This window comes from Neomonachus schauinslandi, chromosome 13 (assembly GCF_002201575.2).
Source record: "Neomonachus schauinslandi chromosome 13, ASM220157v2, whole genome shotgun sequence".
NCBI lineage: Eukaryota > Metazoa > Chordata > Mammalia > Carnivora > Phocidae > Neomonachus > Neomonachus schauinslandi.
Window position 1 is genome coordinate 54,142,690 of NC_058415.1, and position 16,511 is coordinate 54,159,200.

Below are 16,511 nucleotides of genomic sequence, written 5' to 3' on the forward strand. Positions count from 1 at the left end.
CAGGAAAAGACGCCCATGAAGTTCAAGGCACTTGTTTAAATACCCTAGTGATATTGTTGACTTTAACCTGTTGTCTCATTTGTTAGAACATTTGAGCAACTTTGCCTGTATTGTTTGTCCATATGCAGCAATAAGTTCAGTGCACCCAAACTCCATGTCCCCAATCACTAGAAAATTTGATTTTAGTATTTTTATTTCCAAAGCTTAGCTGGCTGGTGGATAGTCTAATGCTAGACCTTTATCAGCAACCATAGTTGCCAGAGAGGGTAGCCCTTCATTTACACTTTTGAGGGTAGAAGTGTTTGAATCATACATGTGGATATTATTTTGGGCAGTTCTTGAAAGGCATCAGTTTAATTTTTTTGTATAATATTGTGGATTCTGAAAGCAGCACAGTGTCCCACAGTGTGATCAGCAGAATGGAGTAACTAGCAACAATACAGTACCCTTGAAAACAAGATTGGTGTGGTTTGTTTAGGGACAGGAGCTCAAGAGGATATAGTTGGCCCTAAATGCAGATGGTACAACTAAAAATAAGAGGAGAAATCTGAGGAAAATTAATAAATTAGCTCAGAAGGACAATAAAACCATTAACCTTTGGAGGATAAAACCTTGAACCAAGAATGTATGTGTTGCTATATCAGCTTTAGCATTAAATTGAGTCTGATGTGGGCAGAGACAGGTGAGATCTTAATTTGAATCTTTGTTACCTGGAAGTCAGGAATTCCTAAAATTCTTTACCCAAAAAGGGGCAGCCTTGAATAAAAAGTGTTTGTTTTTGTTGTTATTGTTTGGGGTTTTTTGGTGATGGCCTGACCAAATGACTAGCTAGCCTATTGACAATGGCCTAGGAGTCTGTGAAGATTTATTATTTGGGCCAATTGTTGGCCAAGGTATCCTCCAGTGCTAATGTGACTGTCTGGAATTTGGCCTATTATGCTTAGGATTGGGTTCCATCCTTTACCAAGAATGTTCTAGTTTGGGGATGAAAAGCAGCAGTTCTCTAGTGAGCTCTACAACGTGTGACTGTGGTACTTCTTCTCTTAAAGTATTATGAACACATTTACTCTTCACTCAGTTGATTCCAAGGGGCTCCTCAGGTAGCCAAGGAGTCTAGGAGAGAGGTGATCTCCAATCCTACGCTCATGTCCTTAAACTCCAATATCAAAACTTTCAATTTAAGTCAGCAAAATTTTGAAAGAGGTTCAACAGGACTCAAATGCAGCACAATGCAGCACAACTCAAAATGAAAGCTTATCAGCAAGCAGCAGAGCCATCCCACACATGTGTGCAGAGCAAACCAAGAGCCGCAGAAAAAAGATGTCAAGGAATGGTGGCCATAGCTTAGAGCATGCCAATACAATCCTCCTCAGTATGCCAAGCCTTCTACACCTCATGGAAGTAGAATGGACTGACACCTGAAATTTTGTTTACTATCAAAACTGATGACATTCCACACACCAACGAAATTTGACAGAAAGTTTACTATTCACAAGTGGGATGGCTGGTGAAAGCTGGTTAGGTATAAGGAGGTTTGGTCTCACTTGGGCAAACTATAGGAAATGAGTAGTTTGGGAAAAGGCTGGACTGGGGACAAGTTCCCGTGCATGGGAGGTTTAAATTTCGAATCAGTGCCAAAGGAGAAAATACACACATGTGAGTACTTTCTCATCAGTCTGTCTAAATGTGGTACCAGAGGGAAAGAGAAGGAGAGACTTTAAAGTCAGTGGTTAAACATCAAAAAGGGAGTCAGATTCTTTATTATAATATTCCAAGTCTAAGAAGATGTAACTCTGAATATACTGCTGCTACAACTACTTATTATATTAGTGATTGTAATGATATTTATTGTGTGATGTCTAGTGCCTTCTATGTGCCAGGCAACATGCCACACACTTTAATACATATTATTGTTTATTGTCACAACCTTAACAAAAAACTATTATCATTATTCCCATATTTGAGGAAGATGAGGATTGGAAAGGTTATTTGGAGACCACAAATTTTACTCAAGGCTTAAGACTCAACAATTATTCACAATCATATATTTTACTTTGTAAAATCCCCTTCTTTCTCAACTAAGATATATGCAGATTTTAGAACATTATATTTCAATTGCTTAATATCCTCCTGGTTTGTATTTTATAGAAAATCTTATGAATTCTTGCTTTATTCATTTAAGATTTCTCATAATTTTTGGCTGTGCTCATGTAGGAGTTTTTTAATGTACATGTGGAAACAATTTGATTAGGAAATCTGTATTTGGTATAAATAAAATATATATACATATATACACCCATATATAATATGTATATATGATATGTAGTATTTAATATATTTTATTTCATTTTTTCAGATATCTTAAATAAAATATGAATATCAAGGTATATTCAACACTAATGTGCTTACCATTCATATTACAACTTCTTTACCATTACTGACTAGCAGTCCCTTTAGGAGGTATAAGTTAGTAAAGTTTTCCTACACAAAACAAGAATGATCACGATTCACATTTTCTAAGGACATTTTATTTCCTATTTATGGTTAGAAGCTGTATCTTATTTGCAAAAACTAATTAACTTATTTCTCAGGATAAAATCCAGGCTTTTTATTTGCATAATATCCTGCTGGGAATGGTTAGAACCTGGCATTATTTCTCACCACCTTTTTCTTCCTTTCTTTTTCTTTTTTCTTTTTTTTGCATTAGTGAATGTGAGTATGTTAATAAGGACAATATGGAATTTATTTGCAACTGACTTTTGCACTTACTTTTTCTTGGTGTCAAGGATTCAGAAGCTAATGAATACTAATTAAAATAAATATGCTTTTAGAAAACTATGAACCGCTTTTTATTATGTAACATGTTGAGGTCTTTACCATTGATCAGGGAGACTTGGCCCATTATTCTATCTACAGGTAGATCAGAGTAATGACCCAGGAAGTCACAGAAAAATAAAAATTTGCATAGCTTGCTTTATATTAGTCTTATCCCTACTGCTAAAAGTAGTAAACTTAAGGTGTACTGATTTTAGGCCAATAGAATGAATTCAGATTCTTAAACTGGTTTTATATAGTGCATTGTCTTAATATTGAAAAACATAAATGGGCCATGTTGTATACATCAACACAACAATGTTTTTAGAACTGATAAGAATTATTCTTATCTCTCCTGCATTTCGAATTACAGGATAATACTTAAGCCAGCAAGCTGCATAGTCCTGGGCATTAAGATAACTTTAGGTTGATTATGTAGTTTAGTAATTGATTAATGAAAAACATTTTTATTAAAACTACATCTTGCTAAGCACATATTAAATATTATTTTGAATTTCAGGATATATTTAAAGACTAATTTGTAATAGCTGACCTTAAAGACAAGCAATATGAGATTATCAGAAACCTGCAGGCATAAAGGAAAGGAGATAAAAATTACTCTGTGGGTTAATAATAAATTCAAATATGAATCCATGGTCACTAGCCTATGGAAGCAAAACTTTTTTTTTTCTCCTTTTCCCTTCCTTTTATACAATCATATGTATTGTTTACACATGACCATATGTATTGAAAAAAATCAGTTTGAAACTGATTAAAACTACTAACACTAACTCAGATTCAACATTATTTGGAATGAATATAATTTCTGATATATTATTTTTGCTACTAAATAATTTGTTTATTAATGAATAAGAAGTCTATTATTCAGAACACACAATCTTGCTTGTGCATACTATTCAAGCAAGTTACTTTTACAAATACTACTAATGCTATATAACTTGTTACTAAAACAGGGTTTGAGTTAAACACAAATTTTACAGTTTGATATGGGTCATAAAATCGGGAGGAAAATGTGGTACATTCATATATTTTTAAACACTGGAAAATAGTTTAAATCAATAAATAATACCAATCAGTAAAACTATTGCAATTCTAAGCAAAAAAGAATATCTCTTGGTGCTACTGTTTATCTTGCACAATTTTCTTTTTTCTTTTTCTTTTTTAAGATTTAATTTATTTATTTGACAGAGAGAGAGAGAGAGAGCAGAGCAAGGGAGCAGCACAGGGAGAGGGAGAAGCATGCTCCCTGCTGGGCAGGGAGTCCGATGTGTGGTTCCATCCCAGGATCCTGGGATCATGAGCTGAGCTGAAGGTAGACACTCAACCGAGACACCCAGGCACCCCTATCTTGCACAATTTTCTATTAATTGCATTTTTTTCTTTAACATTTATTCTTCCCCAGAAAACAGGCAAACAAATGTTGGCACATCTGGGTTGAATTCTAATTTTTGTTTCTCTAGAATGGGTTCTCTGGTACATTGAGGGCAGAGCCCTTTCCATTCCTTTGAGACTAAAGAAGTCACTTTGCTATGGTATTTTTAATTCACTCAGTCAAGGCTTATGGGTTTTAAGATTACTCAATAATTGTTACTTTTGAAATATGAGGTCACTCATTATTTACATTTGGCCAGATGCTAGAATATTTTAATTGTTTTGATTCTTGATAAAGTTCCTTATTCAAATAATATTTTTAGATTATTGAGGCTTTTTAAATAAATATTGCCACACATAGGAGATCTTTTTCACAAACTATGCTGTGGAATGGGTAACCATTTATGTATAAATTTTAACATTCAGAGCATAAATGATTTGTGACCCCTGGTCACAATAATTGTTTTTCAGCATTAGATTTTTCTCTTTCTTTGGTATCTACAAAATGCATATACACTATTGTTTCCACATCTGAGACAGTGAATTATAATTATTATTGATAAACCTGTTTTAAAATATAAAACACTATAAACAGCACAGAAATACATCAACTCCCCATTCATGATTATTAGGGAAGAGAGAATTGCATAGATTTTCATGAAGCAAATATTTAAGAATGTGGTCTAATATTTTTAAAGTCTGTTTTTGTTTTTTTATTCCTATATATATTTTTATTATGATCAATTAGCCAACATTAGTGGTTGTATGGTTTTACACTTCCACCAGCAGTGTTTAAGAGTCTACTTCCTTTATATCAACAGTTGGTAAGGACAGATTTTCTTTTTTAATTTAGCTAATATATATACTATTTTAGCCTGTAGTATACTCATTTAGGTGTGCAGTAGTAACTCACTGTGTTCCTCCTATAGGTTTTGGCTAAGGCACATGACCTAGATTTCTTTCTAGCAGGCAATTAAATCTGAATTTAAAAAGTGAATAATACTCTATTTTCAAAATAAGGGAAGAATTACCTTAGTAACCTAGTAATTAACAAATATCCATCCCCCTAAGCTGTGAATTCTGTTTTAAATTTATTTATGCTGTGGAAAGAGCCGAGATGCCCTTCCACAGATGAATGGATAGAGAAGATGTGGTCCATATATACAATGGAATATTACTCAGCCATCAGAAAGGATGAATACCCAACTTTTACATCAACATGGATGGGACTGGAGGAGATTACGCTAAGTGAAATAAGTCTAGTAGAGAAAGTCAATTATCATATGGCTTCACTTATTTGTGGAACATAAGGAATAGCATGGAGGACATTAGGAGAAGGAAGGGAAAAATGAAAGCAGGGGGGAATCGGAGGGGTAGACGAACCATGAGAGACGATGGACTCCGAGAAACAAACTGAGGGTTATAGACGGGAGGGGGGTGGGGGGATGGGTTAGCCCGGTGATGGGTATTAAGGAGGGCACGTACTGCGTGGAGCACTGGGTGTTATACAAAAACAATGAATCATGGATCATTACATCAAAAACTAATGATGTATTTTATGGTGACTAACATAACAATAAAATTAAATTAAATTAAAAAAATAAATTTATGCAGCATGCTTTCTGAATATTCTTCTTCCCTTCCTCAGATAAAGAAATTCCTTTCTTTTTTTCAAACACAAGTATATTCTCACATTCTTAGTGAAGCTACTCTTGATTTACCCCTGGTCACAATAATTGTTTTTCAGCATTAGATTTTTCTCTTTCTTTGGTATCTACAAAATGCATATACACTATTGTTTCCACATCTGAGACAGTGAATTATAATTATTATTGATAAACCTGTTTCCCCCAGTACATGATTTTTGTATTCTTTTAATACCACCACAGATCAAACCAGACAAATGAGAACAGATTATAAAATGTGAGGCAGTAATTTCTTAGAAAATCCTATAATTTTGAGACCTGAAAGTATAGTTTTTTGTAAGACTGAACAAATTTAAGCTTAATAATTTTATCATTTTTCCCTGGCTATAAATTGCAAAAACATAGAAATACACAAAGTTTTTTAAAAAGTCAATGAAATCATCTGAATGCCACAAACTAGAAATGAACACAATTAACATTAACATATTTTTCAGATGCTAGACATATATTTCATTTTAACTGTTAACCATTTCTCTTTTTAGCTTTTTTGGTAATTATCATCAAAACTTTACATTTTTTATTTGTGACTCTTGACTCGAAGTTATAAAACTTAGATGCATTCTATTAACTTTGTATTAAAAGTGAGCTGTTCAGTGAGTTTATATCACCAGATAAACCTGCTTTTCCATGGGGTGCCTGTGTGGCTCAGTCTGTTGAGCATCTCACTCTTGATTTCAGCTGAGGTCATGATCTCAGGGTCCTGGGATCAAGCCCTGACTTGTCTCCCTGATAGTGGGAGTTCCTAGGCAATTTGCTCAGTGCAGATACTGACAAGAGTGGAAAGAGATATGAAAAAGAAAGAAAACACGAGGTATTTCCCGAACATTTTAAAATTATGTAGGTTTTTTGCAAGACTGAGACTATATCCAAAGCACAATGATAATTAACTTAAGATGTCCAGTTAGTATAGTAAGATGAGGGCTAATTACAGCTATACGCAAAGGTGGCAATATTCTATATAATGGCCATTAGCACAATGTTTTATTATTTGAATCAGAAAGCAGAATATACAGAATCAATATCTTTAACATAGCAATAATCCCTTTCTATTCCCTACTCCTGCTCATCCTCACCCCATCCTTAGGCAACCACAAAACCACCTTCAGTCACTGTTCATGAGTTTAAATGTCCATATAAATGGAATCATACAGTATGTATGCTTTTTGACTGCTTTCAATCACTCAGCATAATTAAGATTTAGCCATGTTGCTACATGTATTAATATCTCTATTTTTTTTAAGATTTTATTTATTTATTTGACAGAGAGAGAGACAGCAAGAGCAGGAACACAAGCAGGGGGAGTGGGAGAGGGAGAAGCAGGCTTCCCGCCGAGTAGGGAGCCCGATGTGGGACTCGATCCCAGGACCCTGGGATCATGACCTGAGCTGAAGGCAGACGCTTAACAACTGAGCCACCCAGGCGCCCAATATTTCTATTTTTAATCCTGAGTATTATGCCATTATATATACATACACCACTGTGTATTTTGACAACATATTCATCTGTCAGTTGATACATGGATTGTTTCCAGCTTTGGTTATTACAAAGAAAACTGCTATGCACATTCATGTATGAGACACATTCATGTCCTTTCACATATGCTTACATGCCTTCATGTCCACTAGCAGTGGAATGGCTTCATATATGGTAGGTATGTGTTTAATTAAAAAAACTAATAAATAAAATGACAAACCACTTTTCAAACTGTCCATTTTACATTCACACAGCAATCAACCTCATTGACATTAGATATAGCCAATGTTTTTAATATTTGCCTTTGGAATAGGTATACTGTTTATTGTGGTTTTAATTTACATTTCTCTGATGACTAATGATATTAAGCATCTTTTTTTTTAAGCCTTTATTTTGATTCCAGTTAGTTAACCTATAGTGTTATATTAGTTTCTGGTGTACAATATCGTGATTCAACACTTCCATACATCACCAGGCGTTCATCACCTCAAGTGCCCCCCTTGAATCCCCATCACCGATTTCACCCATCCACCTACCCACCTCCCTTCCGGTAATCATCCGATTGTTCTCCAGGATGCCTTGGTGGCTCAGTTGGTTAAGCGTCTCCCTTAGGCTCAGGTCATGATCTCAGGGTCCTGGGATCGAGTCCTGCATCGGGCTCCCTGCTCAGCGGAGAGCCTGATTCTCCCTCTGCCTGCAGCTCCCCCTGCTTGTGCTCTCTCTCTCTCATACAAATAAATAAAAAAATCTTAAAGAAAAATGATCAGATTGTTCCCTATAATTAAGAGTCTGTTTCTTGCTTTGTCTCTCTCTTTTCCCCCCTTTTCTCATTTGTTTCTTAAATTCTACATATGAGTGAAATTATACGGTATTCATCTTTCTATGATTTATTTCAATTGGCATTATACTCTCTAGCTCCATCCATGTTGTTGCAAATGGCAAGATTTCATTCTTTTTTATGGGTGAATAATATACCACTCCATCCATCCATACACACACACACACACACACATCTTCTTTATCTATTCATAAATCAATGGACACTTGGGCTGCCTCCATATCTTGGCTATTACAAATAATGCTGCTATAAACACAGGGGTGCATGTATCCCTTTGAATTAGTGTTCTTGTATTCTTTGGGAGATATTAAGCATCTTGACATGTATTTATTTGCCATCTGAATATTTTTACCCATTTTTATTGGATTATGTACTTATTACATTTTGAGAGTTCCTTATATATCCTTAAAACAAGCATTTTACCATATATATGATTTGCAAATGTTTCTCCAGTCTCTGGTTTGACTTTTAATTCTCTAAACATTACATTTCAAAAAGCAGAAGCTATTAGTTTTAATGAACTTCATTTTATCAATTTGTGTCTTATGGATTGGGCTTTTGTTATCAAATCTAAGAAATCTTTGCTTAATCCCAAGGTTTATAAGGATTGTATCCTATGTTTTAATACAGAAATTGTATAGTTTTAGATTTTATATTTAGGTGTGTTTTCCACTTTGAGTGCTTTTGCATATATAATGTGATGACTGGATTGAAGTTCACTTTTTTCCAATACTCTCTTGTTCCAGCAGCATTTGATAAAAAGACTATTATTCATTTTGTAACATATATGTTGAACATTTGTCATTGGATGCATAAATGCTTAGGATTCCTTTGTCTGTTTGCTAAATTGACCCCTTAAATATTATGAGATGACTTTTTTCTTCTGGTCATAATCTTTGATCTGAAATTTACTTTGATATTAACATAGCTACCCAGCTCTCTTGTAACTACTGTAAATACAGTATAGTTTTTCATATTTTTACATGCAACCTAATTTTTTTAAGATTTATTTATTTGAGAGAGAGAAAGAGACAGAGCATGAACAGGGGGAGGAGGAGAGGGAGAGGAAGAGAGAATCCTCAGACTCCCTGCTGAGTGTGGAGCCCAGCTAGGGGTTGAGATCATAACCTGAGCCGAAATCAAGAGCTGGCCGCTTAACCAACTGAGCCACCCAGGCGCCCCCTAATTTTTTTTTTTTTTTTTTACTTAAAGTTGCTTTCTTGTAGGAAGCATGTAGTCAATTCTTGTCTTTTTATCCAATCTGACAATTTCTGCCTTCTGATGGGGGGATTTAGATCATTTATCTTTAATATAGTTTTTAATATGATGAAGTTTCATTCTACCAGCCTTCTATTTGTTTCTTACATTTCCCATAAGTTCCCCTTTCCCTTTACGTCTGATTCTCTGATTATTTCTCTGATTATTTTTCTTTTTTATGATTGAGATTTTATCACCTTTGTTGGCTTATTGGCTAATAGCATTTTTTTTCTTTTAGTGGTTGCTTTAGGGTTTATAGTGTACAACTTTAACTTAACATAGTTAGCCTTAAGTAATAAATAAATAAACATGTTGACTCTGCACTACTATAAAAGAATGAAAACATCATCATCTGTACACAGACTCTATCTCACTCTCTACCACTCAGATATAAGACAGATATATCCATTTCATAATGCTTTAATTTAGAAAATGGACTATCTCATCTCTAAGTATGTTTAGTGTGCTTGTGTAAGTGCTGATTATATAAATTAAAAACAGTATAAATAGCATCCCCAATATTATGAGAATTTAAATACACCTTTCTACTGAACAGGGTAATGCAATTACATCAATAAAAATAGTATATAATTTCATATGACTGTATTTATGAAATCTGAAAGAGACCAGTGCAGGTATGAAGAGCAGGTGGGTGTGCTTTTTTAAAACACCTGTGAAAGCTCAAAATTGTGTCATGATTTTGCTCCATATTTTCAATATTTTCTATATGTCTTGGCTATCTCTTAGATTTTTAAATGCCTTTCCATTGACAAAATTTACATATATTTTTAATTATAACATTAAGGTTTTTTCATTTGCTTTATCATACAATCACCTCTTTCGCATGCTGAATTGAGCCAAAGGCTATGGAGGTCCATTGCTTCCCTCTCTGTTTTGCTTTGCTTTTTGTTGCATTCTAGTTGTGACTTGCTATTTTCTGAATCACAATTATGATCATTCTTATATTTCAGTTTCATTTTGGTAATGTATACCTTTGACTAATATTTCAGAATAGTTTGGTGAGAGAAAAACTTTCCTCAGCCTATGAATCTTCAATACCTTTATTTTGCATTCATATATGAATACCGTCTGGCTAAGTATATAAGTCTAAATTCAAATGTATTTTGACTCAGAACCTTGAGGGCAAAGATTGAATGCCTCCTGAAGACTCATATTGTTGAAGACAAATCTGGAGCCAAAATGATCCTATTTTTTATAAAAACTTTATCAGGAAGCTTTGTAGAAATTTTTGCTTATCCTTAGATATTATTTAATTTCACTATGATCCATGGATCTCTTTTCATCGTTTTCTTTAACTCATTCTGCTTAGCATTTTTTTATGACTCAAGAACTTATTAAGTCATACATCAAAACATACTGCTAATTGCAGTAGCAAAAGATCAACGTAAAACCACTCGAGAATTCTGCAGCTGTCAATTTAAAAAAATTTGTTCTAGCGGTTGAAAGGTCCAACCTTGTATTCTTGCCAGTGAGTAAGCTGTACAGAACTGCATTAGCACGGAGCACAGACTTATAGAACCCTCACAGAATGACCACCTCAAAGATGAATTAAATGCCCAGTTTCAGGAGGGATGGCAGTCAGGTCTAAGAAAAAGGAAAAGCTTAAAGACAGTGATAATACCAACCTTTCTTCATCATTTACTGCACTTGACAGAAATTAACCTTTTAAAATTTTACCCATGACACTTTTACTCAGCTTAATTATGACATGTACAATGTAGTGTAAATTAACCTCCAGATTTTGTGAAAATACTGTCTTCATTCTTTGATCATGACAGGTGCTGCACACATCCCACCCCAGTCAGCCACAGCTAGAGCAGATACTTCATTAGAAGGACAGGGGAGTAAGAGGTCTATTCAAAATCTCAGCAAAAGTGAATATGCAGTTTTGTTGTTGTTGTGGTTGTTGCTGTGTTTTTTTTTTTAAGTCTCACTACAAAATCAAATAAAAAAGATTGATTCAAAGAGTTGAGTCATTACACTCATTCCATTTTGACATACAGTACAGTGTTAGGGAATGGACAAGGGTTGATAAATTATGCAGGGTTAGATGGCAACATTTCATAAAAGAGGCTGTGCTGCTCTTGTATCAGAAACTAGTTAAGAAGTATCTGCATTGCCAAACTTGGGAAGCAGCAGTCTCTTCTTAAAGACAAAGGTCTTTAATGGTTTAGTGCTTAGTGTTCTCAGTACAACAATGCAACATGGTTATTAAGGTAATTTGGCAACTCTTAATCTGAGCAACAATAGGGGCTTTAGAAAAATAAGGCTTTAAGAAAGCTTGCCATTTTAGGACAAAATTTTAATTTAATGTGAAAGTTTGAAGTCTTACACTTTAAACAAATAAAACTTAAATATTACTGACTGGTTCAAAATGGTTTTATGAAAAAAACAATCTGTAACAAAAACTTGGCACTGAGTGTAGGGCTTCACCATTTTTGAGCAAAGTCTACAAAGATTCTGAGGAGGACAGATCAGTAGGCATTTTCTCTTCCTCGTCTTGACTGGAGGAGGGCACAGAACCACTGGGAGAGCTACATCAAACACTGTTGAGGCCGTACTGAGTGGGGAGCACCGCAAGTATTTTATAGCATCGATCTCCTTAGCCATGGCCAAAGCCTGTGGGTAGGTGGTGGGAGTCAGCCTCTTCTCCTTCGGTTTCTCAATCGTGTCTCTGTGGTCTATGAGATCAAGTTTAGTCTGAACCAGGATGACAGGGGTGTTGGAAAAGTGGTGTCACACTTTAGGGTACCGCTTTGCTCAAACATTTTCAAATGATACAGGACACATAAAAGAAAAGCAAATTAAGAATACATCCATATGCAGATAGGATAAGGGACAAAATCTGTCATAATCTTGTCCAGCTGTAGCTTGTAAACCCGGATTCACTGGTTTTTCATCTACTATAACATTGGCAGAATAGCTGTCAAAGACAGTGGGGATATATTCCCTAGGAAATGCATTGGCTATGTAACTAATGAGTAGGCAAGTTTTACCTACAGCTCCGTCTCCCACCACCACATACATGATGATGGCTGACATCGGGCCCATCGCTGGGCCACAGTGGTGGCAGGATGCTGAGGCGAGAAGCTGCAGGCTCAGGGTATAGCAGGCAGGCAGAGGGGCACCAGGTGGGGGCAGTGGACTTCGAGACGCCAGGTTCTGGGGCTGCTGCCTCCGCCACCTCACCCTCCAGCCCACAGGAAGCCAGAGCCCAGCAGTGGCTCCCACCCAAAGCTGGGGACAGCTGCAGAGAAACAGGAGTGTTGTTGTTGTTAATCTAAAGGCTTAAGTTAGTCTTTAACCACTGATTGACCTGACTGTTATTTATAACACACCCCTTATGTACTAAAGAATGTTCTAGATTCTGGGATTCTCGCTATTGAATATAGCAGACTAATAGCCTTATCATTATGGAGGTTACAGTACATTAAGAAAAGAGAGACCAAAAAAAAAAAAAGAGACAAAACATAATAAATAAATGTATCATTTAGTATGTTAACAGTTTAAGATAACTAAGAAAGAAGTTAAGCAGCATAATGGCATTTGTGGAGGTTAACAAAGGATGAAGTTCTGTTAAATCTCGAAGTTAGGGTAGACCTCACTGAGACAGTAAGATTTAGGCAGACATTGAAGCAGCAAGAGTGTTAAACACGTAAGCATCTATGGGAAAAGCAGTATGGGCTTCAATTCAAAGCGTCAATTCACACAACAGGAGTCCGAGAGTCCTGAGCCTATATGAATATAATAGAAGGCTGGTGGTGGGGCGCCTGGGTGGCTCGTCGTTAAGCGTCTGCCTTCGGCTCAGGTCATGATCCCAGGGTCCTAGGATCGAGTCCCACATGGGGCTCCCTGTTCCGCAGGAAGCCTGCTTCTCCTCCCCCTGCTTGTGTTCCCTCTCTCACTGTGTCTCTCTCTGTCAAATAAATAAATAAAATATTTGAAAAAAGAAGAAGAAGAAGAAGAAGGCCGGTGGCCAGAGGGGCTGAAGCAAGGAGGAGAGTTGTAGGTGAGGAGGTCAGAAAGAAGGGTCATGTTGATCCCTTAGGGCCTCAGAGGTCACTCAAGGAATGTGGCTTCTGGTTCTAGAGAAGAAGGAATGCACCTGCTTTTGACAGAGAAGGAACATGATCTGGCTTTAAGTCTTGCACTACAACTGTCTTGAGAACTGACTCTTGGGGCTTGGCAGGCAAAGCAGGGGACCTGTTTACTGCAGTCCTCCAGACAGAGAGGTGGTGATTCAGACCAGGGCTTTTGCAGTGCAGGTGATGAGAAGTGACTAGATCCCACATATCTGTATTTGGTACTGAAGCCAACAAGGTTTTCTAATCTTGGAATGAATGCACACTTGAAGAAAAAAACAAGCCCCATCTTCTCTGAAACTTCCTTCAGTGTCATTTTTGACTTGAAGTTTTCATCTATTTAGGTTTAAATGTTAAAATGATATCATGTGCTCCCTCTCTTACAATAACTCAGTCTCTCCTCTGCAGAGGACTTTTTTGTTTTTTTTCTTGTTTTCTTCTTTTCATCTTTTCAGTATGGCTACATAGCTCTTAAGTTACTTCACTCTAAGTCACTGCAGTGTTACTCTGGGTAGATGGGAAGGCAAATACATGTTCTAGGCTCTGGCATTATGAAAAATAATTCCAGCAATAATTTTTTCAAGAGTGTATTTTTTAGAGCCGTTTCAGGTTGATAATAAAAGTAAAAGGAGGTACAGACATTTCCCATAAGCACCCTGCTGCCAGAGGTGCACAGCCTCCTCCATTATCAACACGACTCACTAGAATGTATAATTTTTTATCAAGGATAAACCTACATTGTTATATCGTAATCACCTAAAGTCCACAGTTTACATTAGGATTCACTCTTGATGTCATATATGGTGTGGGTTTGGGCAAATATATAATTACATATATCTACCTTACACTATCATACAGAGTATTTTCACTGCTCTAAAAATCCTTTATGCTCAGCCTATTTATCTCCACAGCCCCCCAAAAGACTTCGTAGATATTTTGTTATATAGTGCCACATTTTCTAAAACACTAACAATTTATTCTCCCTCCAAAACCGGGGGTGACTATATTTCATTGTCCACACTTTAGTTACATATAGTCTATAATATCTTTTTTTTAAGGAAGTTTTAAATTTGTTTTTTCATTTTTCATTTTTGATACAAATGCCTGACTGTGCTCAATTATTAAGCTGCATGCAAGAAAAACTGGCCAGCTCAATCATGAGCAAATGGAACTGCAAGGAGTCCACTAGGTGCTTCCTTATCATTAAGGTAATACAAGTATTTATATGGCAAAACTGATGTGTAGCTTGATCTTTAGGGGACAGGACCACCAACCAATACATGCAGATTTTGTGTGTGTGGACAGAAGGTACTTTTGACATTCAGTTTTGCTATACAGAAACAGAATGAATAAATGAACTTTTTTTTTTTTTTCGCAAGAGGTAAGTAAAAGATTCAATTTGGTTCTTCTAGAAGGGGGGAAAGGAGTTGAAAGTAGGCCTTCATTTTGCAGTCATCATCTGTACAAATTCTTCATAGTTGACTTGCCCATCTCCATCAATATCTGCTTCTCTGATCATTTCATCTACTTCTTCACCTGTTAGTTTTTCTCCTAAGTTGGTCATGACGTGACGTAGCTCCGCCGCGCTGACGTAACCGTTGCCATCCTTGTCAAAGACTCAGAATGCCTCGTGGATTTCTTCTTCACTGTCTGTATCTTTCATTTTTCTAGCCATCATAGTCAAAAATTATGTGAAGTCAATGGTGCCATTTCCGTCAGCATCCCCATCATTGATCAAATCCTGCAATTCGGCTTCTGTTGGGTTCTGACCCAGTGACCTCATGACGGTTCCAAGTTCCTTTGTTGTGATGCTGCCCTCGCCATCTTTGTCAAATAGGGAGAAAGCTGCCTTGAACCCAGCAATCTGTTCTTCGGTCAGCTGATCAGCCATGGTGCGAACGATGATCAGCCCTGGTGCGAGCGAAGGGAAGAGGAGCAGAGGGAGCGAGGGTGGTTGCGCCAACGCAGGGGCTGTGCGGGCGGGGTGCCTCCGCTGCCGCCTCCGACCGCGAGTAACGGCGCCGCGCCCGCGAGGCTCCCAGCACCACTGCCCTATCTTTTTTAATTATTAGGAAAACATAGAGATTATTAAATTGACCTTGATGGTGTTTAGCTGGGTAGTACGGAGAGATGTAGGAAACAGTGATAATGGTGCTCACTGCATTTCCGTTACTGTAAAAACACCCATGGAGAACTGATACTAACTAATGCAAGCCAAGGGCTTATTCACAATGGCCACAACTGGTCCTCTTTGGATAAAGTTCACAAGAGTAACCATATTTAGGTAAGAAAAAACAATGAATTGAATATCCTGTCATAATTTGATATATTAAAGCATTAAAGAATATAAGCTGAAATGTGTGGAATATGATGTATATGCTAATTGATTGCAAAATGTAAATTTTTCTGTAATTTTAATTCGACCATAAAATAATGAATTAGCGTCTTAAATTTTCATTTTGTTCTCCTTTATACTTCAATTGACTGAAAATCTTTAGCACTATTTCAGTGTGAGCTCTCTTACAACATAGTTACATTATATAGAGTAATTTTTAGACAGCTTTTATGAGACAATATTTAATTAAATTTTCAAAGCTGAATCTACATCAGGTTTTTGATGATGTGGCACTTAAAACACAGTATGTGTTTTATTAAGTAAAAATTAACAATCCATTTGTACACTTAATCATTAAGGAAAGCATTATCTCCAATTATGGAGGCAAAACAGTAAAAAAGCAGTCCAAGCTAGAAAGATTTAAAAGTAATAATTCCAGTTATATTAACAATCTGCTGTCTCCTGTTTGCCACAATTACTTTGTCAGTCCTTCTTTATTTATTAATTCAGTGAACTTCTACTGCTGCTTACAGTGCTTGGTACTAAAAAGAGATACCACAAGACAACTCACAGATACCTTCCTCAAGATGCTG

The 16,511-nt window shown here is 36.3% G+C and overlaps 1 protein-coding gene and 1 pseudogene across 1 annotated transcript; both read right to left on the reverse strand.

The window, feature by feature from the left end:
- Nucleotides 1-11,829: 11,829 nt before the first annotated feature.
- On the reverse strand, nt 11,830-12,552 carry LOC110572663 (ras-related C3 botulinum toxin substrate 1-like). The gene is given in 1 exon segment (XM_044920411.1): nt 11,830-12,552. A coding segment is annotated over 1 exon segment (723 nt).
- A 2,405-nt stretch (nt 12,553-14,957) lies between these two features.
- Nucleotides 14,958-15,474, reverse strand: LOC110572644 (annotated as a pseudogene).
- Between the last annotated feature and the right edge of the window lie 1,037 nt (nt 15,475-16,511).